Raw genomic sequence first — 26713 nt, 5'->3', positions numbered from 1 at the left:
ACATCTAGAGTTCTAGAAGTACGTGTTTTGTACACCATTACTTTAAAAAAACACAAAACATCTAGAGTTCTAGAAGTGCGGTTTTGTACACCATTACTTTAAAAAAAACACAAAACATCTAGAGTTCTAGAAGTACGTGTTTTGTACACCATTACTTTAAAAAAACACAAAACATCTAGAGTTCTAGAAGTACATGTTTTGTACACCATTACTTTAAAAAACACTAAACATCTAGAGTCCTAGAAGTACATGTTTTGTACATCATTACTTTAAAAAAACACAAAACATCTAGTTCTAGAAGTACATGTTTTGTACATCATTACTTTAAAAAACACACTAAACATCTAGTGTTCTAGAAGTCCGTGTTTTGTACACCATTACTTTAAAAAAACACTAAACATCTAGAGTTCCAGAAGTCCGTGTTTTGTACACCATTACTTTAAAAAAACACTAAACATCTAGAGTTCCAGAAGTACATGTTTTGTAGATCATTACTTTAAAAAACACTAAACATCTAGAGTTCTAGAAGTACATGTTTTGTACATCATTACTTTAAAAAACACAAAACATCTAGAGTTCTAGAAGTACATGTTTTGTACATCATTACTTTAAAAAACACAAAACATCTAGAGTTCTAGAAGTACATGTTTTGTACACCATTACTTTAAAAAAACACAAAACATCTGGAGTTCTAGAAGTACATGTTTTGTACACCATTACTTTAAAAAAACACAAAACATCTAGAGTTCTAGAAGTACATGTTTTGTACATCATTACTTTAAAAAAACACAAAACATCTAGAGTTCTAGAAGTACATGTTTTGTACATCATTACTTTAAAAAAACACAAAACATCTAGAGTTCTAGAAGTACATGTTTTGTACACCATTACTTTAAAAAAACATAAAACATCTAGAGTTCTAGAAGTACATGTTTTGTACATCATTACTTTAAAAAAACACAAAACATCTAGTTCTAGAAGTACATGTTTTGTACATCATTACTTTAAAAAACACACTAAACATCTAGTGTTCTAGAAGTCCGTGTTTTGTACACCATTACTTTAAAAAAACACTAAACATCTAGAGTTCCAGAAGTCCGTGTTTTGTACACCATTACTTTAAAAAAACACTAAACATCTAGAGTTCCAGAAGTACATGTTTTGTAGATCATTACTTTAAAAAACACTAAACATCTAGAGTTCTAGAAGTACATGTTTTGTACATCATTACTTTAAAAAACACAAAACATCTAGAGTTCTAGAAGTACATGTTTTGTACATCATTACTTTAAAAAACACAAAACATCTAGAGTTCTAGAAGTACATGTTTTGTACACCATTACTTTAAAAAAACACAAAACATCTGGAGTTCTAGAAGTACATGTTTTGTACACCATTACTTTAAAAAAACACAAAACATCTAGAGTTCTAGAAGTACATGTTTTGTACATCATTACTTTAAAAAAACACAAAACATCTAGAGTTCTAGAAGTACATGTTTTGTACATCATTACTTTAAAAAAACACAAAACATCTAGAGTTCTAGAAGTACATGTTTTGTACACCATTACTTTAAAAAAACATAAAACATCTAGAGTTCTAGAAGTACATGTTTTGTACATCATTACTTTAAAAACACAAAACATCTGATCTTTTAGTAAATAACGTTGGAAATGACTGACAAAACTTTATATTCATCCGACTAAATTTTACATTTGAGGACTACAGAGGTGTTGCTAGTTTTCAATGAAGCGAGTCCACAGCTAAATACTTAAAACAGATGAGGTGTAGCTTTTCTTTTCAAACCACTTAGTGTAATATTTCACCAACAAATTCTATGTAAGTATCTTTGTTTCAAAGAAACAAAAGCTGGTTAATGCTAAGTGTACATAAAATGTAACACTTACTATCTAGCCATTTTGAATCATATTTAATAGTACGACTGAATGGATGGACTCTTCTACCAGTCGAAGTGTCATATAGATCTGTACGAAATATGACCGTGTCAGCCTTGGTGAATTCAGCCACAGTACCACTATAGAGCCCTGGAAGTTCTCCTGGATTTCCATGTTCTACGGTAGAAGAGGAAATATGTAAAGCGAGTCCTAACCAACGTCTTTAAATTTTATTGGGCACTAAAACAATCATGTATAGAAAAACAAGGATTCATTTATTACAGAATCTAGTTGATTTTAAACAAAATGTTTTCAAAGTTTTTACTTATGATGAAAAGAATACAGATAGTTCTTACTGAACTACCACTTTTCACCATTTAACAAACTTTATATTATACCCGTAGACAGTGGTATGTTACTATTACCAATTATAGCACAAACAATGCTTCTAAAGTTAAGTTTCATTCCTTCACGATATATAAAAACTAACTCAGCAATACAAAATCAGACTACAATAACAATTAAGATAAGCATATATAAACAGAGAATAACTGGTCTTAAATTTTTTTTTTAAATCACCAAATAGAAAAACAAATTAGATACAGTAGTGTTACAAGTAACATTTCAATAAATATATAACGTAAGATCAGTCAACATTTAGCAAGAACAGTGATATACAGCAGCCACAGTTTGTCTTGTAAATCGAACAAGATTTGATTTGTCTAAATTTATGAATCAATTAACTCACAATCCATGTAAGCAATTAGTTTTATAACGGTAGTTTGTATTAGCATTATTTCTTTCAGTATATTACTGGTTTTTATTTTACTTACAAATCTAATTTCATGTACAGGTGACAATAATTCATTTTTGCAAAACTTAAGTCACTAGGACTTGTTAAAAACAATAGAGCTAAATTCCTTACATTAATCTGAATATAATGCACACTTGTGTAATTTCAAATACTCCCTGAAAAATAAACTGTGCAACATGTTTGCACATGCTCAGTTTTGTTCAGTATTTTACTAACTAAAAGCTACCATCAAAAATCATTAAACCACCATGAAGAAAAGAAAACAAGTGGGAAGACAGAAGATGACCTGATGTTTGAATCACAAGATGAAACAAATCCAAAGAATCTTATAGTAGCAACAATTTTAGTGATGATTTACGTGAAGATGAATGATTGGCTTAGTGTTAATATTACCACATAGAAAATTTTCAACAAATTTTGTAAAACTGGTGTATTAACAAAAAAGGAAGATTTACTGCATTGTTTAACACTTTTTACTGCACTGTTTAACACATTAATATGTGTTTACTGTACTGTTTAATACGTTAATATTTGTTTACTGCACTGTTTAACACGTTAATATTTGTTTACTGCACTGTTTAATACGTTAATACTTGTTTACCGCATTTAGAAACTCATTCAATACATTTTGTACAACTGACAAGTAAAAAATAAAGTTTCAAACTTAGATGTGCACTATATATTCAAGCAAATATGGTAAATTATTCTGTTGCCATAAAGGGAAAAAAATATATGTTTTTAGCTCTTTATTAAAGAGAAATTACAAAAAAAAACCAACAACTTGTGAAAAAGCTTATTTCCAATTTTACTTTATTAACATAAAGTCTTGGATTACCAATGAGAGGAGTTTCCTTCATTATTAACTTCTGTTTCTGCAACCACACAAGGCAGGTTAGAATTAAATAAAACTGAATTGTTAAAAGATGTTTATCTATGGGTGTGTTGACACTGAAGTGGTTGAACATAAGAGTTTTGACAATATTATTTGAAGCATATTTACCAAATCAGGTTCACTTTTTCCTTGACTATCTAAATTCAAAATATCAAAATGCTGAGTTCAGATGTGGACATGAAAACCATGTGAACTTTTCCCAAATAGGATGTATTACAAGAACTAATAAGGCTTTTATAATTAAAACTCATCTGATAATTTTCAAGTTATCTTTCTTCATTTCAAACGTTATTATTGTACTAATCCATGAACTTGAAAGGTGGCTTGCAGCCTTACCCACAAGACTGCATTATTGGAATGCCAACTAGGAGAGGAAAATAAAAAAAAAAAACACTTTTGTCTTTGTATTTGTTTCCAACAACAGAAAGATTCAAACATTTACATGTGCTTAAGAATGCACTGTGTATGTGTGTGTGTAACTAAACCTTCTGAAAGTAAGTTCTGTGAACATGTGCTTGTTAAGAAATACAGTTCAGTTTCATAATAGATATTGAGCCTGTTCTCTACTACTGGCTGGATGTCAAATAAGAAATAATATGCCCACTAGCACAGTAGCAAGTGTACCAAACTCAATAATATACCCACTAGCACAGTAGCAAGTGTACCAAACTCAATAATATACCCACTAGCACAGTAGCAAGTGTACCAAACTCAATAATATACCCACTAGCACAGTAGCAACTGTACCAAACTCAATAATATACCCACTAGCACAGTAGCAAGTGTACCAAACTCAATAATATACCCACTAGCACAGTAGCAAGTGTACCAAACTCAATAATATATCCACTAGCATTGCAACCACTGTACCAAACTCAATAATATACCCACTAGCAGAGCAGCAACTGTACCAAACTCAATAATATACCCACTAGCACAGCAGCAACTGTACCAAACTCAATAATATACCCACTAGCACAGCAGCAACTGTACCAAACTCAATAATATACCCACTAGCACAGCAGCAACTGTACCAAACTCAATAATATACCCACTAGCAGAGCAGCAACTGTACCAAACTCAATAATATACCCACTAGCACAGCAGCAACTGTACCAAACTCAATAATATACCCGCTAGCACAGCAGCAACTGTACCAAACTCAATAATATACCCACTAGCACAGCAGCAACTGTACCAAACTCAATAATATACCCACTAGCAGAGCAGCAACTGTACCAAACTCAATAATATACCCACTAGCAGAGCAGCAACTGTACCAAACTCAATAATATACCCACTAGCACAGCAGCAACTGTACCAAACTCAATAATATACCCACTAGCAGAGCAGCAACTGTACCAAACTCAATAATATACCCACTAGCACAGCAGCAACTGTACCAAACTCAATAATATACCCACTAGCAGAGCAGCAACTGTACCAAACTCAATAATATACCCGCTAGCAGAGCAGCAACTGTACCAAACTCAATAATATACCCACTAGCAGAGCAGCAACTGTACAAACTGTGTACCAAACTCAATAATATACCCACTAGCAGAGCAGCAACTGTACCAAACTCAATAATATACCCACTAGCAGAGCAGCAACTGTACCAAACTCAATAATATATCCACTAGCACAGCAGCAACTGTACCAAACTCAATAATATACAACTGTACCAAACTCAATAATATACCCACTAGCACAGCAGCAACTGTACCAAACTCAATCAATAATATACCAAACTCAATAATATACCCACTAGCCAAACTCAATAGCAGAGCAAGCAAACTGTACCAAACTCAATAATATACCCGCTAGCAGAGCAGCAACTGTACCAAACTCAATAATATACCCACTAGCAACTGTACCAAACTCAATATAATATACCCGCTAGCACAGTAGCAACTGTACCAAACTCAATAATATACCCGTGGCACAGCAGCAGCAGCAACTGTACCAAACTCAATAATATACAGCAACTGTACCAAACTCAATAATATACCCACTAGCAGAGCAAGCAACTGTACCAAACTCAATAATATACCCACTAGCAGAGCAGCAACTGTACCAAACTCAATAATATACCCACTAGCACAGCAGCAACTGTACCAAACTCAATAGCAGAGCACAGCAGCAACTGTACCAAACTCAATAATATATCCACTAGCACAGCAGCAACTGTAAAACTCAATAATATACCCACTAGCAGAGCAGCAACTGTACCAAACTCAATAATATACCCACTAGCAGAGCAGCAACTGTACCAAACTCAATAATATACCCACTAGCAGAGCAGCAACTGTACCAAACTCAATAATATACCCACTAGCAGAGAAGCAACTGTACCAAACTCAATAATATACCCACTAGCAGAGCAGCAACTGTACCAAACTCAATAATATACCCACTAGCAGAGCAGCAACTGTACCAAACTCAATAATATACCCACTAGCAGAGCAGCAACTGTACCAAACTCAATAATATACCCACTAGCACAGCAGCAACTGTACCAAACTCAATAATATACCCACTAGCACAGCAGCAACTGTACCAAACTCAATAATATGTACCCACTAGCACAGCAGCAACTGTACCAAACTCAATAATATACCCACTAGCAGAGCAGCAACTGTACCAAACTCAATAATATACCCACTAGCAGAGCAGCAACTGTACCAAACTCAATAATATACCCACTAGCACAGCAGCAACTGTACCAAACTCAATAATATACCCACTAGCACAGCAGCAACTGTACCAAACTCAATAATATACCCACTAGCACAGCAGCAACTGTACCAAACTCAATAATATACCCACTAGCACAGCAGCAACTGTACCAAACTCAATAATATACCCACTAGCACAGCAGCAACTGTACCAAACTCAATAATATACCCAAGCAGAGCAGCAACTGTACCAAACTCAATAATATACCCACTAGCACAGCAGCAACTGTACCAAACTCAATAATATACCCACTAGCACAGCAGCAACTGTAGCAACTGTACCAAACTCAATAATATACCCACTAGCACAGCCAAACTCAATAATATACCCGCTAGCAAGCTGTACCAAACTCAATAATATACCCACTAGCACAGCAGCAACTGTACCAAACTCAATAATATACCCACTAGCAGAGCAGCAACTGTACCAAACTCAATAATATACCCACTAGCAGAGCAGCAACTGTAGCACAGCAGCAACTGTACCAAACTCAATAATATACCCACTAGCAGAGCAGCACAAACTCAATAATATACCCACTCAGCAGAGCAAGCAACTGTACCAAACTCAATAATATACCACTAGCACAGCAGCAACTGTACCAAACTCAATAATATACCCACTAGCACAGCAGCAACTGTACCAAACTCAATAATATACCCACTAGCAGAGCAGCAGTAGCAAGCTGTACCAAACTCAATAATATACCCAAACTCAATATATCCACTAGCACAGCAGCAACTGTACCAAACTCAATAATATACCCACTAGCACAGCAGCAACTGTACCAAACTCAATAATATACCCACTAGCACAGCAGCAACTGTACCAAACTCAATAATATACCCACTAGCACAGCAGCAACTGTACCAAACTCAATAATATATCCACTAGCAGAGCAGCAACTGTACCAAACTCAGCCCACTAGCAGAGCAGCAACTGTACCAAACTCAATAATATACCCACTAGCACAGCAGCAACTGTACCAAACTCAATAATATACCCACTAGCACAGCAGCAACTGTACCAAACTCAATAATATACCCACTAGCAGAGCAGCAACTGTACCAAACTCAATAATATACAGAGCACAACTGTACCAAACTCAATAATATACACAGCAGCAACTGTACCAAACTCAATAATATACCCACTAGCACAGCAGCAACTGTACCAAACTCAATAATATACCCACTAGCAGCACAGCAACTGTAGCAACTGTACCAAACTCAATAATATACCCACTAGCACAGCAGCAACTGTACCAAACTCAATAATATACCCACTAGCACAGCAGCAACTGTACCAAACTCAATAATATACCCACTAGCACAGCAGCAACTGTACCAAACTCAATAATATACCCACTAGCACAGCAGCAACTGTACCAAACTCAATAATATACCCACTAGCAGAGCAGCAACTGTACCAAACTCAATAATATATCCACTAGCAGAGCAGCAACTGTACCAAACTCAATAATATACCCACTAGCAGAGCAGCAACTGTACCAAACTCAATAATATACCCACTAGCAGAGCAGCAACTGTACCAAACTCAATAATATACCCACTAGCAGAGCAGCAACTGTACCAAACTCAATAATATATACCACAGCAGCAACTGTACCAAACTCAATAATATACCCACTAGCACAGCAGCAACTGTACCAAACTCAATAATATACCCACTAGCACAGCAGCAACTGTACCAAACTCAATAATATACCCACTAGCACAGCAGCAACTGTACCAAACTCAATAATATATCCACTAGCACAGCAGCAACTGTACCAAACTCAATAATATACCCACCAGCACAGCAGCAACTGTACCAAACTCAATGTACCAAACTCAATAATATACCCACTAGCACAGTAGCAGAGCAACTGTACCAAACTCAATAATATACCCACTAGCACAGCAGCAACTGTACCAAACTCAATAATATACCCACTACCAGAGCAGCAACTGTACCAGCAGAGCAGCAACTGTACCAAACTCAATAATATATCCACTAGCAGAGCAGCAACTGTACCAAACTCAATAATATATCCACTAGCATGTACCAAACTCAATAATATATCCCGCTAGCACCAGCAACTGTACCAAACTCAATAATATATCCAGCAACTGGTACAAACTCAATAATATACCCACTAGCAGCAGCAACTGTACCAAACTCAATATACCCCCACTAGCACAGCAGCAACTGTACCAAACTCAATAATATACCCACTAGCACAGCAGCAACTGTACCAAACTCTCAATAATATACCCACTAGCACAGCAGCAACTGTACCAAACTCAATATATATGTACCCACTAGCACAGCAGCAACTGTACCAAACTCAATAATATACCCACTAGCACAGCAGCAACTGTACCAAACTCAAGCAGCAGCAGCAACTGTACCAAACTCAATAATATACCCACTAGCAGCAGCAGCAACTGTACCAAACTCAATAATATACCCACTAGCACAGCAGCAACTGTACCAAACTCAATAATATACCCACCACAGCAGCAACTGTACCAAACTCAAGCCACTAGCACAGCAGCAACTGTACCAAACTCAATAATATACCCACTAGCACAGCAGCAACTGTACCAAACTCAATAATATACCCACTAGCACAGCAGCAACTGTACCAAACTCAATAATATATCCACTAGCAGAGCAGCAACTGTACCAAACTCAATAATATACCACTAGCACAGCAGCAACTGTACCAAACTCAATAATATGCCATAGCACAGCAGCAACTGTACCAAACTCAATAATATCCCCGCCAGCACAGCAAAACTCAATAATATACCCACTAGCACAGCAGCAACTGTACCAAACTCAATAATATACCCACTAGCACAGCAGCAACTGTACCAAACTCAATAATATACCCACTAGCACAGCAGCAACTGTACCAAACTCAATAATATACCAAACTGTACCAATCAATATACCCACTAGCAGAGCAGCAACTGTACCAAACTCAATAATATACCCACTAGCACAGCAGCAACTGTACCAAACTCAATAATATATCCACTAGCACAGCAGCAACTGTACCACCAAACTCAATAATATACCCACTAGCACAGCAGCAACTGTACCAAACTCAATAATATAGCAGAGCAGCAACTGTACCAAACTAGCAGCAGCAGCAACTGTACCAAACTCAATAATATACCACAGCAGCAACTGTACCAAACTCAATAATATATCCACTAGCACAGCAGCAACTGTACCAAACTCAATAATATACCCACTAGCACAGCAGCAACTGTACCAAACTCAATAATATATCCACTAGCAGAGCAGCAACTGTACCAAACTCAATAATATACCCGCTAGCACAGCAGCAACTGTACCAAACTCAATAATATACCCACTAGCACAGCAGCAACTGTACCAAACTCAATAATATACCCACTAGCACAGCAGCAACTGTACCAAACTCAATAATATACCCACTAGCACAGCAGCAACTGTACCAAACTCAATAATATACCCACTAGCACAGCAGCAACTGTACCAAACTCAATAATATACCCACTAGCAGAGCAGCAACTGTACCAAACTCAATAATATACCACTAGCACAGCAGCAACTGTACCAAACTACCACTGTACCAAACTCAATAATATATATCCACTAGCACAGCAGCAACTGTACCAAACTCAATAATATATCCACTAGCACAGCAGCAACTGTACCAAACTCAATAATATACCCACTAGCAGAGCAGCAACTGTACCAAACTCAATAATATATCCACTAGCACAGCAGCAACTGTACCAAACTCAATAATATACCCACTAGCACAGCAGCAACTGTACCAAACTCAATAATATATCCACTAGCACAGCAGCAACTGTACCAAACTCAATAATATACCCACTAGCACAGCAGCAACTGTACCAAACTCAATAATATACCCACTAGCACAGCAGCAACTGTACCAAACTCAATAATATACCCACTAGCACAGCAGCAACTGTACCAAACTCAATAATATACCCACTAGCATTGCAACCACTGTACCAAACTCAATAATATACCCGCTAGCACAGCAGCAACTGTACCAAACTCAATAATATACCCACTAGCATTGCAACCACTGTACCAAACTCAATAATATACCCACTAGCATTGCAACCACTGTACCAAACTCAATAATATACCCACTAGCATTGCAACCACTGTACCAAACTCAATAATATACCCGCTAGCACAGTAGCAACTGTACCAAACTCAATAATATACCCACTAGCATTGCAACCACTGTACCAAACTCAATAATATATGCACTAGCACAGTAGCAACTGTACCAAACTCAATAGTATATGCACTAGCACAGTAGCAAGTGTACCAAACTCAATAATATATGCACTAGCACAGTAGCAAGTGTACCAAACTCAATAATATATGCACTAGCACAGTAGCAACTGTACCAAACTCAATAATATATGCACTAGCACAGTAGCAAGTGTACCAAACTCAATAGTATATGCACTAGCACAGTAGCAACTGTACCAAACTCAATAATATACTCACTAGCACAGTACAGTAAGCACAGTAATTACTGTAACAAACTCAATAATATTCCTATTACATATTCAAACAAGAGTACACATCTTGAGATAACAGTTTTTGCACTAGCACAGTAGCAACTGTACCAAACTCAATAATATACGCACTAGCACAGTAGCAACTGTACCAAACTCAATAATATACCCACTAGCACAGTAGCAAGTGTACCAAACTCAATAGTATATGCACTAGCACAGTAGCAACTGTACCAAACTCAATAATATACTCACTAGCACAGTACAGTAAGCACAGTAATTACTGTAACAAACTCAATAATATACTCACTAGCACAGTACAGTAAGCACAGTAATTACTGTAACAAACTCAATAATATTCCTATTACATATTCAAACAAGAGTACACATCTTGAGAGAACAGTTTTTGCAATGTGTCAGAGAATTAGAGATTTCAGCTTTTAAAATTTTTAAGCAGAAATACAATAGGACCATCTTTACATGTACAAACCTTGAAATTTGTATTTTGTACATGTTACATATGAAATTCTGAAGAATTTATAGTGCATTATGTTCTTTGTATATCCAACATTCAGGTGTTTTACACAGAAGTGTTTAAAACTCTATAAATATTGAAGCCAATAAATGCCAAAAATAGAAACATAATGAAATTACATGTATTATTCTCAACACAATTATTTAGGTAAAATTTATACCTTATATGTTTTAACACAATACATAAAATTATACTGCAGAAATAAATGGAAAATACCAAAAAGAAAAATATTTTATCTTAGTAGTAGTAATTTAGGGGCTAACATTAATTCATTGTTTTGATATTTTTTTGACAGATTGTCATTATGCATCTTTAAAATAAGAGAAAGTAAAACTAATCAGTGTTTACCACTGTGATGAAACAAGATTTGCACTGATATTCTGATCTCAATGGAGTTTGCAGTATTTTTATGAAAAGCCTTTATGGTCTTAACAATAGTTTTTATGAAAAGCTTTTATGGTCTTAACAATAGTTTTTACGAAGAAAATAAAACTGAGTTAAAGCACCTTTGGCTTTATGGCACTAATTACTAATTGATAAAAACTACAAAATATTGGTTCTTATTCAAAAAATAAAAAATGTTAGAATAGCTGCTAAGCCTTTCTGTTTAAAGCCTAAAGCATTGTTTTCTTTTCTACCAATCCCCAGAGTATTAACTGTAAACCAAAAGAGATCATTTTTCATGCCCGTGTTCTGAGTAACTGATATGAAGTTCTGTGTGACATAACAGATTTTTGAGAATCTCTTGGGTGTTTTAACAACAGATGTTTTATAAAACAGATAACAGAGTTCTAACTAGCAAAAATAATCTATTCATTTAGCTGTAAACAGCAAAAGCTTCATTTTGTAAAATCATAGGTTCACAAACAAAGAAATAAAAATTAAAACATTTTTGTTTAAAAGTAAAAGAATACATCTTTTCAATTTTCATTAGAATCTACACACCTCCTTGGAATACCTTGAAGTTAAAATGGTATTATTGGTTACCAAAAATCTACTATGATAACATACACTAAAATATAAAACTTTGAATTTTCCACACATCTTACAGTGACATAATAGTAATGAAAACAACTTACTTACACAGTGTATGAATATATTACATCATATAATTATCTTCACAACAAATAAGAAAAGACATTTATATAGATGTATTTCAGAAATAAACCATATCTTAGAAGCAGAAAAATATCACGTGCAAGTTAAACCCCAAATTTCAGAAATATGAGTTACTTTTATGTTCTTAAGACTATCCTCAGTCTCAAATTTACAAAATTTGACAATTTAAGTTTGAAAAATATACATAAAAGAAACAGGTAATAATTTTGACAAGATTTTGTACACAAACTTGTTTCTTAAGATATGCAGTGGAAAAATGAATAAGTAATGAATAGTATTATGAAACAAAAAGTTACATGTTAAAAAGAAAACACTTACCAACCCATACAGCAGTTGCATTGTCATCTGCATCAAATGGGCACTTAGCAATTCCACTTCCAATACCAGGATAGTTCTCATGGCGTCCAAGATGCGACAGATTAGCCTGAGAAGAAGAAAGAAAACACAGTTCTCATGGTGCCCTAAATGTAATAGATTAGCTTTAGAAAAAAGAAGACAAGATGGGGCATCATGAGGCCCTGATGTGACAGACTAGCCAAAGAAGACAACAGAGGTGAGTTCTCATGATACCTTAATGTGACAGAGTAGCCTAAGCAAGTGAGAGAGAAAACAGAGGACAGTTTTTATGACATCCTAATGTGACAGAGTAGCCTAGGACAAGAGACAGAGTAGCCTAAGCAAGAGAGAAAACAGAGGACAGTTTTTATGACATCCTAATGTGACAGAGTAGCCTAAGCAAAAGAGAGAAAACAGAGGACAGTTTTTATGACATCCTAATGTGACAGAGTAGCCTAAGCAAAAGAGAGAAAACAGAGGACAGTTTTTATGATGCCCTAATGTTACAAATTAGCCTAAGCAAAAGAATGAAGACAGAGGACAGTTATACGATGCCTCAATGTGACAGAAATTAACTTATGAAGAGTAAAGAGAATGCACATGAAAAAATCTCAAAGATGAATACATGAATGATAAAGACATTTTGTTTTCTCAAACTAATATTTTTAAATAAAAACTACTGGGCATTTTTCAGTAACTATATATATTCTAAACATTTATTTAACTTTAAAGCTAGTACACCAGAATTACACAAAACACAGCTCTAGATCCATCAGATTTTGAAGATTACAAACTGAAAAGAAATAAAACCTTATAAATCTAAACAATTTTTTCATATCTTTGAAGGAAAGTCAAAGTCTTAGCACAATGAGAAACTATTTTACTTCTACAATTTAGTTTCAAAATAATCATAAACGATGTGTGTAGCATGAATTACAATGGGTTCTAGCATATGTATTTCATAATTATATTTCTTGTTTTCAGTTACATAAAAGGTATCAGTGCACTTTATTGTTTGGTCATGCACAACCCCACTGATGAATTTCTTTGAGATGTATATTAAATTAGCAATACTTATACTGATGAAATTTCTCCAGCAGCATTTAACCTTACAAAAAAACTCCTTTCAGGAGTTTGTGTGTGTGTCAAGTAATATACAAATACACGTGCACTTGTCACGTAATGATTGATCATACGACCTCAACTAATTAACAAGTTGGTCATCTATGGACTAAATAGTTATGATGCCTTCTGGCAATACTTCAATGACTTATGACATCACTGGACATACCTCACTATCTATGAATACATGTTTATTTATTTAGTTTGCTTACGATGTGTTAGCTCTAATAGTTTAGTTTCTTGGCTAATAATGCTATAGATTCTTTGTTGTAAATGAAAGCTGTTTGTTTTTCATGAAATGTGTACTTGATTCAACAAGAATACAAAGTAACTTACAAATAAAAATATGTATTTCTATTACATTTTCTTTGTAATGGCTGTCCTATACCTGATTAAAAAAATATTCTTTTCCCAGTATGTTTACTCAAATTGGCTTTAAAGCCATTAAAGCTTTTATAAAATTCACACAAAACTCCCTACTGTTCAATTTGTGAAATGTTTTAATAACATCAGAAACACAACTGATCATGGTTTTTAAAAGGCAGTTATTTATATGTTTAGACAGTCATATACTGCAACAGTGCTCAACTTGCAATGGAGCTAACTACAACAGTGTTAACTTTGCACTGACATACACTATAACAGTATGAAACTTACATGGATGATCCAGTCCATGGGGTTGTGTGCATTAGTTCCACAAACATACAGCTGATTTCCTTCTCCAACTGGTTGGATAACTCTGATGTGGTTTCTACAGTCATAGTGCTGAATGCAGATGTTTTAATAAGAATAGTTATAGGAAGCATACTTCTTATATTTACAACTCACAATACCAGGTTATGTTCTTGTTTTAAATGATAAAATAGTGCATTGTTACTGTAGTGATGAGCATAAATATCCAAAGAGGTTTCCAATATCTGGCACAAATATAAAGAATGTTTGTTTTTTAATTATTACATTCTCACATGTTTTAAAAAATAATTTCAATATGTACATGACACACAGAACAAAGTGACAAGTTAAATTATGTCACTCAGTTAGACAAAAGCTACATAACTATGTAAGTATTTACGTAACACGCAAGAATATCGCAACAGTGTTAATGTTGCATGTAAAAGAATATTGCAACAGTGTTAATGTTGCATGTAAAAGAATATTGCAACAGTGTTAATGTTGCATGTAAAAAGAATATCGCAACAGTGTTAATGTTGCATGTAAAAGAATATCGCAACAGTGTTAATGTTGCATGTAAAAGAATATCGCAACAGTGTTAATGTTGCATGTAAAAGAATATCGCAACAGTGTTAATGTTACATGTAAGAATATTACAACAGTGTTAATGTTACATGTAAGAATATTACAACAATGTTAATGTTACATGTAAGAATATTACAACAGTGTTAATGTTACATGTAAGAATATTACAACAGTGTTAATGTTGCATGTAAGAATATTACAACTGTGATAAAGTTAGAAGAGAGTATATTACAACATGAAGTATATTAAACAGGGCAAAGAAACAAGTAAAACTACTTCATCACTTACAGAAATTATAAAGATATTTTATTTATATATTAAATTACTACTAATGATTTCTAGTTACTACATTTTTAGAAAATACCTAATTAAGCAAAGCATAAATCATCTATTGGGTTGAGGAATAATTCGTGAGCGTTTTTTTCAAGTTAAAAAAATATATTCATAAATGAAACGCTTTCGCAAAATATTTCATGTCATTTGGTAGATAATTTCTTGCTCTAATAGATGGTGTGTTTGATTTTCATATGTCTTTAATTTTTGCTTTCATTTTCAGCTCATTAAATGGAATGTCAAGTGGACAAAATCGAGCATTTTCGACACCATCTGCTTTTCGCATTTAATTTCTTGCAATTTCGTTTAAAACAATGCATACTATATACTTACATGAAATAAAGTATCATAATAAATGTTTTGGGTGTAATGTGTTCATGCATTGAAGTATTGTATAGTCTTGCATGTAATGCTTGAATGAAATTATTTAAAAACGCTCACGAATTATTCCTCAACCTAATACATAAAAACAACAGTGACAACATCCACACAGAAAAACAAACTTACTTCTGATTTGCCTTTTGAAACACAATTTGCAACACTTGATGGAGCTAGGGTTAATGAATCAGCCTGAAACAGATCGTATGAAATATGATATTTTATCTTCGTGGATTATTAAAGACAGTTAATCAGATAACCATTACACCAATTTCTAAAACTGTAAAAAGTAGTTCTGTTTCTCAAAAAAGAAACATTTAAAATCCAACAACCTGTCGATAGAAAAGAAATAAAGTGCTAGCTGCAGCACATTATCACAGGATAAACAACATTAATGAGAGTTTATGAAGCTGCTGTCTTATTATTACCTTCTGATCTTACACTGATTTAGATTAAACGTTAACAAAGTAATTAACATAGCTAAGTTAATAATACCATTTTAACCATGAACACACAATGTCACAAAATATCTTTGGCCATAATAGATCTTTATCAATAAATGTGCGTACATGTAGAAATAAAAAAATAACAGATAATATCAAGATTCAGAATGAAAGTGTTTCAGTTTTATGTGTTGTTAGGCCTGTTGTGCGCTGCTCCTGTACACTGCCACTAAGCAAGTTAATTACGAATAAACAGCAGACTGCTGGTAGGCCTAATACACGGAAACAAAATGTGTTTTTAGCATTCCACATTTCTGAAACAACAAGTTCTACAACACAATGTTCAGTGGTTACAACACATTCTGTCTCTGCAGATGTATTAAAAATCTAACCAAACAGAGGTTGGGAGATTACTGCTAAACCTATACGCAATGGGTTATCTTAATAATTTTGAAACCATCATACTTTACATGTTTCGATTTTGCCCCCTGTGTGCTTTAGAAATTACCTCATTTTAAGTCTATAAGCGATATATTTTTGAGGGTCATACCCTCTGGTTCTCGAAGAATTAGCATTTTCAGGTCTCACATGCAATTAACCCCCTCCAATTAACTTTGATTCTTCCCTCTGTATAAAATATTTACTCAAGTGTGGGGGAGTCATGTTATTAAATGAAATAAAAGAAAAGAAAAACATCAGATGTTGATGAACAAAGCAAGTATATTGAGTTTAATTCACTATTTAACTAACAATTTCCGGTAATGACGTGTTATCCCAGGAAGTAACAAGATTTGATGTTGAAAAATTATGTCCAGACAAAAAAGAAATTGATTTCAGTTATATTAAAAAAAAAAAATTCCCCTGGTGTTGAATATTGGTACTAGCCTACTCTCATTTCATGTCAATAAATACAGTATATTGTGTTCACTTCATATGAAGGTTTTCATGAATGAATTAAAAGCATAATTTTCTTATTGATTATACCTTTAAAAGAAGAATTATTTCTTCATGAAATAAGGAAGTATTGATATTAATATTTTTAATTAGAAGAAAAGCACGGGTTAAAAAGGTTTGTCAAATATTTTCATGTGATACACACACACACACACACTTTTCACAGTCAATCATTAAAAACAACCAATAATGATATATGGGAGTTGTTTTCAAAATTTCGTTGTTTCTTTTGACTATTTTTGGCGAGAGTTATCACATTCATAGTAAAAAAAAAAAAGACTTATTTGTTATGTTCCACAGTGGCTCGCTCAGCAGTAAGCTTGAAAGTTAAATAGCTCATGGCGTATCTTTCGACTTGAACGCACACACTGTGTGACACTATCGCCCTCTAGCGAACCACACCAAATTGTCTCCCACAGACGCTTCGTTTTTCCCTCATTGAAAAGTGCAGGAAGTGAATATGGTAGAGGGTGTCGGTTTTGGTTTTGTTTTGTTTTTGAACTTCGCGCAAAGCTACTCGAGGGCTATCTGCGCTAGCCGTCCCTAATTTTACAGTGTAAGACTAGAGGGGAAGGCAGCTACCACCCACCGCCAACTCTTGGGCTACTCTTTTACCAACGAATAGTGGGATTGACCGTGACATTATAACGCCCCCACGGCTGAAAAGGCGAGCATGTTTCGTATGACACGGATTCGAACCCGCGACCTTCGGATTACAAGTCGAATGTCTTAACCACCTGGCCATGCAGGGGCCCGATTTGATAAACCAGACAATCCAGAGATTAACTTATTACTTTACTGGTAGCAAAACCTTAAAAAAACACGAACACAATAGTATCGTTATCTCTGAAACAGGGGCTCAGAATCATACACAAGAAATCAATTTCATTTTTCTATGAAATTAGTTGCAAAGTAAAGGCCAAAGTTGAAATATTGAAGTTCAAGGAGGTGCATGATACATTTAAAGATGATTTCCCTAGATATTATCAAATTAAACTGCTATTTTTGCAATGAATATAAAAATACATAATTGTTATAATAGCAACTGCCGGGATGGGGCGGTACTAAATGGCGTTTTACCTCTTTAAGGATTCCAGCCATTAGCGTTTTAAGTCTGATTGGAATGTCAAAATAAATCACAAAAGAGAATTTACCTTTTCCAAACTCCCGGTTTAACCCCTGATTAGCACAACCTTCTGTTTTGATTCCAAGTTTAAACCCTTATAACAGTACAACCGTTTGTTTTGATTCCAAGTTTAAACCCTTATAACAGTACAACCGTTTGTTTTGATTCCAAGTTTAAACCCTTATAACAGTACAATTGTTTGTTTTCATTAAAAATTTTAAGAAAACAGAATTATTTAAAATGGAAAATTCCAACTCCATGCAAGTTGAACCATTTTAACAATTCAATATATTACGTTCTGTTAACATGTTAACAATCTTTTTAATAATAACAATAAAAACTGCTATAGCTCTGTTTTAACTAGGCATCCATAAAGAAAGGATTTAACTTTCTATATTCCTGAACAACTCGTGCTATCGTCTGTAGTAAAAGATTCCTTCTTCTCGAGATTGTTAGCCACGTGTTTAGGAGAAGCGAAGTCTCTCTGTTCTGAAGACAACTTAGCCATTTCATTCTCGCCTGCACTGTAGGGTATTGCGACAGAAATATCGCATTAGAGGAAATGAAGTTTTAAGGAGAAGAGTTGACACCTGGGGACAAGACATTGACGACACACGTCTAATGTGTGCTATCAATAGGATAACATTTCAAGGCCTTACAACACTACGTGTGGACGTATAAAGAAGATCGTTTAGAGTGAATCCAAGCTTTTTGTTTAGGGCCTAAAACCATTATGTCTCCACATGTTAACTTAGTCTTGATACAGAGGGCCATTTAAATCTGCTGTATATTATTATTATACACAATGTTTTAGTTTAGACGGCAAGTTTGATCATTTATTTTACCTTGTTATCTATATGGGAGTTCAGTGCAACCACCATTTTCTTTTACGAAAACATTCGTTTTACTTCTAACTGAAGAGTGAAAAAGTTCTGTTTTCTAATAACACCGAATGGTTTACTCAAGTTGACCAACTAACTACCTCCCCCACGTCTCAAGGAGCGGTTCGTAAGTTCTTGAGATTGATAACAAAAATCACATTTGGTTTCCAACAAATATTTGTTATTTACTGTGTACACTGCTGATTGATGTACAGTTGTCTGTATTTTTAACTTCAATTTTGTCTCAACTTCCAAAACATGTCAATTAATTCAGTAACGTGTTTGTATATCTTCAGTAGATGTTCATTCAAACTGGTTCGTGTTCCTTACCTTTAATTAATTCATGCCTCTATGTTTCTCTTTTATAGACATCTACAGTTTGGAACTTTGTACCGAGATAATGCATTTACATACATTTATACAATTCTTGCCAGACTAGAGAACTGAGCAAATTTTCCAAATAAAATGTATGTGGTGAATCAATGTTTGATCTGCTCACTATATACAAAACCTAGAATTTTCAGTTTGTGATTTTTAAAACAGAAATCTATTCGTGCACACAAGTATGTGTTGTTACTTAGATAAATGGACAGGGTTTACAGTGCAGATAGTAATTCTTTAGGCATAAAATAAACACAAGAGAAAGACATGGATGGCACGCAACATGACTTTTGACATGCTATGGGACGAAGCACTGACATTGTAGAAAACCTCTGCTGAAGAATTGACCAATCAGTGAAAATGATGCATCATTTACCGCGCGCCTCTAAGTTCGCATCACACAATTACCCATCCCAAGTTAAATGAAACTGATGGTGATTGGATTACAGTATAGATAATTACAGATACATGAAATGACCGTGAACTCCAGAAAACCTTTTGAGGCTTTTGTTTAATTTCTCCAGCTCTCGGACTTTATGGACTTCATGTGTCACAAGTTTTGTAACAGTAGGAATGGACACTTACAACATACACTCTTGTGCGTGGTTTAACTTTTAGAATACAACGATCTTAAATTGAATGACAAAGAGTTTCTTACTGAAAATATATACTCCTCATAAAGACTGTACAGGCGAAACGTTAAGCAAATTAAACAATTTTAGACTGCGCACGGCCGTTTCATTTATTAATAATTAGCTGAATCTAAATTTAAAAAGCTAAGCCTCGAATAGTTTTTGTGTTCGTTATTTAACGACGGACACGGCTACTAAAACATCCACAAGTAAAAATCATAATAAAACACGTGATTTAGGACAAACAAAAGTACACTAAGTAAACACAACTGGTCCGAGCTGGTAATACATTCGTTATACAGTGTTAAGATATCTTAGGTTTGTCTGTTCTTAAGAACAAGACTGTCTGTGCTGTTTCTACCGCTAACATTTAAACTATGAAAAAACAAAACAAAAAAGCTGTTAGACATTTTCACTGGTAGTTTTCTAAAGACAAAAAAATGAAGAAAAACAAGGAAAACTGATCCAAATTTCTACATCATTTTTCACAACTAATGACGTACTGTTTTTTAAGGAACTTAAAAAGTATATAAACCATAAAAGCTACATGCCAGCGACTTCATGAAGGGTCACTAGACCATCAGAAATTATGTTCATTGTCAGATCTCTACATACGTCTGCTGTGGAGAGTCTCGAAACTATCGTAGTTTACTGTGGAATTTTTTTGCGTTTGTTGCAGATATTTGTACAAAGCTGTCCAAGATTTATTTCTACCAGCCGTACTAATTTTAATTAATAAATTAGAGAGAAGGCAGCTACTCAACACAACACCTGGTCTGAATAATAAACAAACTAGAGAGAAGGCAGCTACTCAACACAACACCTGGTCTGAATAATAAACAAACTAGAGAGAAGGCAGCTACTCAACACAACACCTGGTCTGAATAATAAACAAACTAGAGAGAAGGCAGCTACTCAACACAACACCTGGTCTGAATAATAAACAAACTAGAGAGAAGGCAGCTACTCAACACAACACCTGGTCTGAATAATAAACAAACTAGAGAGAAGGCAGCTACTCAACACAACACCTGGTCTGAATAATAAACAAACTAGAGAGAAGGCAGCTACTCAACACAACACCTGGTCTGAATAATAAACAAACTAGAGAGAAGGCAGCTACTCAACACAACACCTGGTCTGAATAATAAACAAACTAGAGAGAAGGCAGCTACTCAACACAACACCTGGTCTGAATAATAAACAAACTAGAGAGAAGGCAGCTACTCAACACCTGGTTTGAATAATAAACAAACTAGAGAGAAGGCAGCTACTCAACACCTGGTTTGAATAATAAACAAACTAGAGAGAAGGCAGCTACTCAACACAACACCTGGTCTGAATAATAAACTAGAGAGAAGGCAGCTACTCAACACAACACCTGGTCTGAATAATAAACAAACTAGAGAGAGGCAGCTACTCAACACAACACCTGGTCTGAATAATAAACAAACTAGAGAGAGGCAGCTACTCAACACAACACCTGGTCTGAATAATAAACAAACTAGAGAGAAGGCAGCTACTCAACACAACACCTGGTCTGAATAATAAACAAACTAGAGAGAAGGCAGCTACTCAACACAACACCTGGTCTGAATAATAAACAAACTAGAGAGAAGGCAGCTACTCAACACAACACCTGGTCTGAATAATAAACAAACTAGAGAGAAGGCAGCTACTCAACACAACACCTGGTCTGAATAATAAACAAACTAGAGAGAAGGCAGCTACTCAACACAACACCTGGTCTGAATAATAAACAAACTAGAGAGAAGGCAGCTACTCAACACAACACCTGGTCTGAATAATAAACAAACTAGAGAGAAGGCAGCTACTCAACACAACACCTGGTCTGAATAATAAACAAACTAGAGAGAAGGCAGCTACTCAACACAACACCTGGTCTGAATAATAAACAAACTAGAGAGAGAGGCAGCTACTCAACACAACACCTGGTCTGAATAATAAACAAACTAGAGAGAAGGCAGCTACTCAACACAACACCTGGTCTGAATAATAAACAAACTAGAGAGAAGGCAGCTACTCAACACAACACCTGGTCTGAATAATAAACAAACTAGAGAGAGAGGCAGCTACTCAACACAACACCTGGTCTGAATAATAAACAAACTAGAGAGAAGGCAGCTACTCAACACAACACCTGGTCTGAATAATAAACAAACTAGAGAGAGGCAGCTACTCAACACAACACCTGGTCTGAATAATAAACAAACTAGAGAGAAGGCAGCTACTCAACACAACACCTGGTCTGAATAATAAACAAACTAGAGAGAAGGCAGCTACTCAACACAACACCTGGTCTGAATAATAAACAAACTAGAGAGAAGGCAGCTACTCAACACAACACCTGGTCTGAATAATAAACAAACTAGAGAGAAGGCAGCTACTCAACACAACACCTGGTCTGAATAATAAACAAACTAGAGAGAAGGCAGCTACTCAACACAACACCTGGTCTGAATAATAAACAAACTAGAGAGAAGGCAGCTACTCAACACAACACCTGGTCTGAATAATAAACAAACTAGAGAGAAGGCAGCTACTCAACACAACACCTGGTCTGAATAATAAACAAACTAGAGAGAAGGCAGCTACTCAACACAACACCTGGTCTGAATAATAAACAAACTAGAGAGAAGGCAGCTACTCAACACAACACCTGGTCTGAATAATAAACAAACTAGAGAGAAGGCAGCTACTCAACACAACACCTGGTCTGAATAATAAACAAACTAGAGAGAAGGCAGCTACTCAACACAACACCTGGTCTGAATAATAAACAAACTAGAGAGAAGGCAGCTACTCAACACAACACCTGGTCTGAATAATAAACAAACTAGAGAGAAGGCAGCTACTCAACACAACACCTGGTCTGAATAATAAACAAACTAGAGAGAAGGCAGCTACTCAACACAACACCTGGTCTGAATAATAAACAAACTAGAGAGAAGGCAGCTACTCAACACAACACCTGGTCTGAATAATAAACAAACTAGAGAGAAGGCAGCTACTCAACACAACACCTGGTCTGAATAATAAACAAACTAGAGAGAAGGCAGCTACTCAACACAACACCTGGTCTGAATAATAAACAAACTAGAGAGAAGGCAGCTACTCAACACAACACCTGGTCTGAATAATAAACAAACTAGAGAGAAGGCAGCTACTCAACACAACACCTGGTCTGAATAATAAACAAACTAGAGAGAAGGCAGCTACTCAACACAACACCTGGTCTGAATAATAAACAAACTAGAGAGAAGGCAGCTACTCAACACAACACCTGGTCTGAATAATAAACAAACTAGAGAGAAGGCAGCTACTCAACACAACACCTGGTCTGAATAATAAACAAACTAGAGAGAAGGCAGCTACTCAACACAACACCTGGTCTGAATAATAAACAAACTAGAGAGAAGGCAGCTACTCAACACAACACCTGGTCTGAATAATAAACAAACTAGAGAGAAGGCAGCTACTCAACACAACACCTGGTCTGAATAATAAACAAACTAGAGAGAAGGCAGCTACTCAACACAACACCTGGTCTGAATAATAAACAAACTAGAGAGAAGGCAGCTACTCAACACAACACCTGGTCTGAATAATAAACAAACTAGAGAGAAGGCAGCTACTCAACACAACACCTGGTCTGAATAATAAACAAACTAGAGAGAAGGCAGCTACTCAACACAACACCTGGTCTGAATAATAAACAAACTAGAGAGAAGGCAGCTACTCAACACAACACCTGGTCTGAATAATAAACAAACTAGAGAGAAGGCAGCTACTCAACACAACACCTGGTCTGAATAATAAACAAACTAGAGAGAAGGCAGCTACTCAACACAACACCTGGTCTGAATAATAAACAAACTAGAGAGAAGGCAGCTACTCAACACAACACCTGGTCTGAATAATAAACAAACTAGAGAGAAGGCAGCTACTCAACACAACACCTGGTCTGAATAATAAACAAACTAGAGAGAAGGCAGCTACTCAACACAACACCTGGTCTGAATAATAAACAAACTAGAGAGAAGGCAGCTACTCAACACAACACCTGGTCTGAATAATAAACAAACTAGAGAGAAGGCAGCTACTCAACACAACACCTGGTCTGAATAATAAACAAACTAGAGAGAAGGCAGCTACTCAACACAACACCTGGTTTGAATAATAAACAAACTAGAGAGAAGGCAGCTACTCAACACAACACCTGGTTTGAATAATAAACAAACTAGAGAGAAGGCAGCTACTCAACACAACACCTGGTCTGAATAATAAACAAACTAGAGAGAAGGCAGCTACTCAACACAACACCTGGTTTGAATAATAAACAAACTAGAGAGAAGGCAGCTACTCAACACAACACCTGGTCTGAATAATAAACAAACTAGAGAGAAGGCAGCTACTCAACACAACACCTGGTCTGAATAATAAACAAACTAGAGAGAAGGCAGCTACTCAACACAACACCTGGTTTGAATAATAAACAAACTAGAGAGAAGGCAGCTACTCAACACAACACCTGGTCTGAATAATAAACAAACTAGAGAGAAGGCAGCTACTCAACACAACACCTGGTCTGAATAATAAACAAACTAGAGAGAAGGCAGCTACTCAACACAACACCTGGTCTGAATAATAAACAAACTAGAGAGAAGGCAGCTACTCAACACAACACCTGGTCTGAATAATAAACAAACTAGAGAGAAGGCAGCTACTCAACACAACACCTGGTCTGAATAATAAACAAACTAGAGAGAAGGCAGCTACTCAACACAACACCTGGTCTGAATAATAAACAAACTAGAGAGAAGGCAGCTACTCAACACAACACCTGGTCTGAATAATAAACAAACTAGAGAGAAGGCAGCTACTCAACACAACACCTGGTTTGAATAATAAACAAACTAGAGAGAAGGCAGCTACTCAACACAACACCTGGTCTGAATAACAAACAAACTAGAGAGAAGGCAGCTACTCAACACAACACCTGGTTTGAATAATAAACAAACTAGAGAGAAGGCAGCTACTCAACACAACACCTGGTCTGAATAACAAACAAACTAGAGAGAAGGCAGCTACTCAACACAACACCTGGTTTGAATAATAAACAAACTAGAGAGAAGGCAGCTACTTAACACAACACCTGGTCTGAATAATAAACAAACTAGAGAGAAGGCAGCTACTCAACACAACACCTGGTTTGAATAATAAACAAACTAGAGAGAAGACAGCTACTTAACACAACACCTGGTCTGAATAATAAACAAACTAGAGAGAAGGCAGCTACTCAACACAACACCTGGTCTGAATAATAAACAAACTAGAGAGAAGGCAGCTACTCAACACAACACCTGGTCTGAATAATAAACAAACTAGAGAGAAGGCAGCTACTCAACACAACACCTGGTCTGAATAATAAACAAACTAGAGAGAAGGCAGCTACTCAACACAACACCTGGTTTGAATAATAAACAAACTAGAGAGAAGGCAGCTACTCAACACCTGGTTTGAATAATAAACAAACTGCTAGGTCCCGCAAGGTCCCTTTGGTAAATTATTAAACAAGAATTTCGACACAGCTGGTTTAGCTTCTTAAACCTTACTGTGACTTATTTAAACGTGGGCTGAAATACAGGAAAACGCCTGTGAACCTTCTACAAGCGTTTCGAAAATTGTATGCAACCAAAGTAAAGCAATTAGTGGCTTTTTTTTAAGCAATGTCTTTTTAAGAACTCTTAGTTAGTAGTTGTTTTAAATGAAATCATTTAACGAACGTGGAGATGTGTTCAAGCTACATATAAAACGTCAAGGCATAAAGAGACATAACTAGATTTCGTTACAGATAATATTTTGTTACTAGTGTATTTTACGCGCAAAGTTACACAATAGCTCTGCCCACGACAGATAATTCAACTCCGGATGTTGGCGTTGTAAGGTAGGAAACTTATCGCTGAAATCCCTGGTGGTCAGAGATGAGGTACAGGAATCCAGCCACGCAGAAATGACCACTGTTTCTCAATTCCCGGTCAGCGGTCCGTCACAGTCACATTGTTGGTCCATAGGATTTCAGGACAGTAACGAACTGACAGAATATTCGCGTGTAACTCGCGACTGTTTACGTTATACCTATACATCTGTGACGCAGAATCGTCTAGGGGAGAACGACCCGCTTCGTGGTGTGGAAAAAAAAAAAGGGTGAAAACTATTACACTGGACGACTGTGGATATTTTATTTTTACGAAATGTGATGTATACGCATTTAAAAAACCTCTTAG

The 26713-nt window shown here is 35.6% G+C and overlaps 1 protein-coding gene across 7 annotated transcripts in view; it reads right to left on the bottom strand.

Annotated features, from left to right (window-relative positions):
• LOC143222388 (semaphorin-2A-like) overlaps positions 1-26713 on the bottom strand; it is a 99515-nt gene that overhangs the window by 14756 nt on the left and 58046 nt on the right. For all 7 annotated transcript variants that reach the window (XM_076448850.1, XM_076448854.1, XM_076448855.1 and 4 more), the window contains 4 exons: positions 16118-16180; positions 14678-14785; positions 12881-12986; positions 1908-2072 (listed from right to left, as the gene is read on the bottom strand). In XM_076448850.1, coding sequence (XP_076304965.1) covers positions 1908-2072; positions 12881-12986; positions 14678-14785; positions 16118-16180 — 442 coding nt within the window. The remainder of the gene's footprint in view (positions 1-1907; positions 2073-12880; positions 12987-14677; positions 14786-16117; positions 16181-26713) is intronic.

Source organism: Tachypleus tridentatus, chromosome 8 (assembly GCF_004210375.1).
Source record: "Tachypleus tridentatus isolate NWPU-2018 chromosome 8, ASM421037v1, whole genome shotgun sequence".
Classification (NCBI taxonomy): Eukaryota; Metazoa; Arthropoda; class Merostomata; order Xiphosura; family Limulidae; genus Tachypleus; species Tachypleus tridentatus.
The sequence above is the reverse complement of the archived record's forward strand: the minus strand, read 5'-3'. Positions and strand labels throughout refer to the sequence as shown.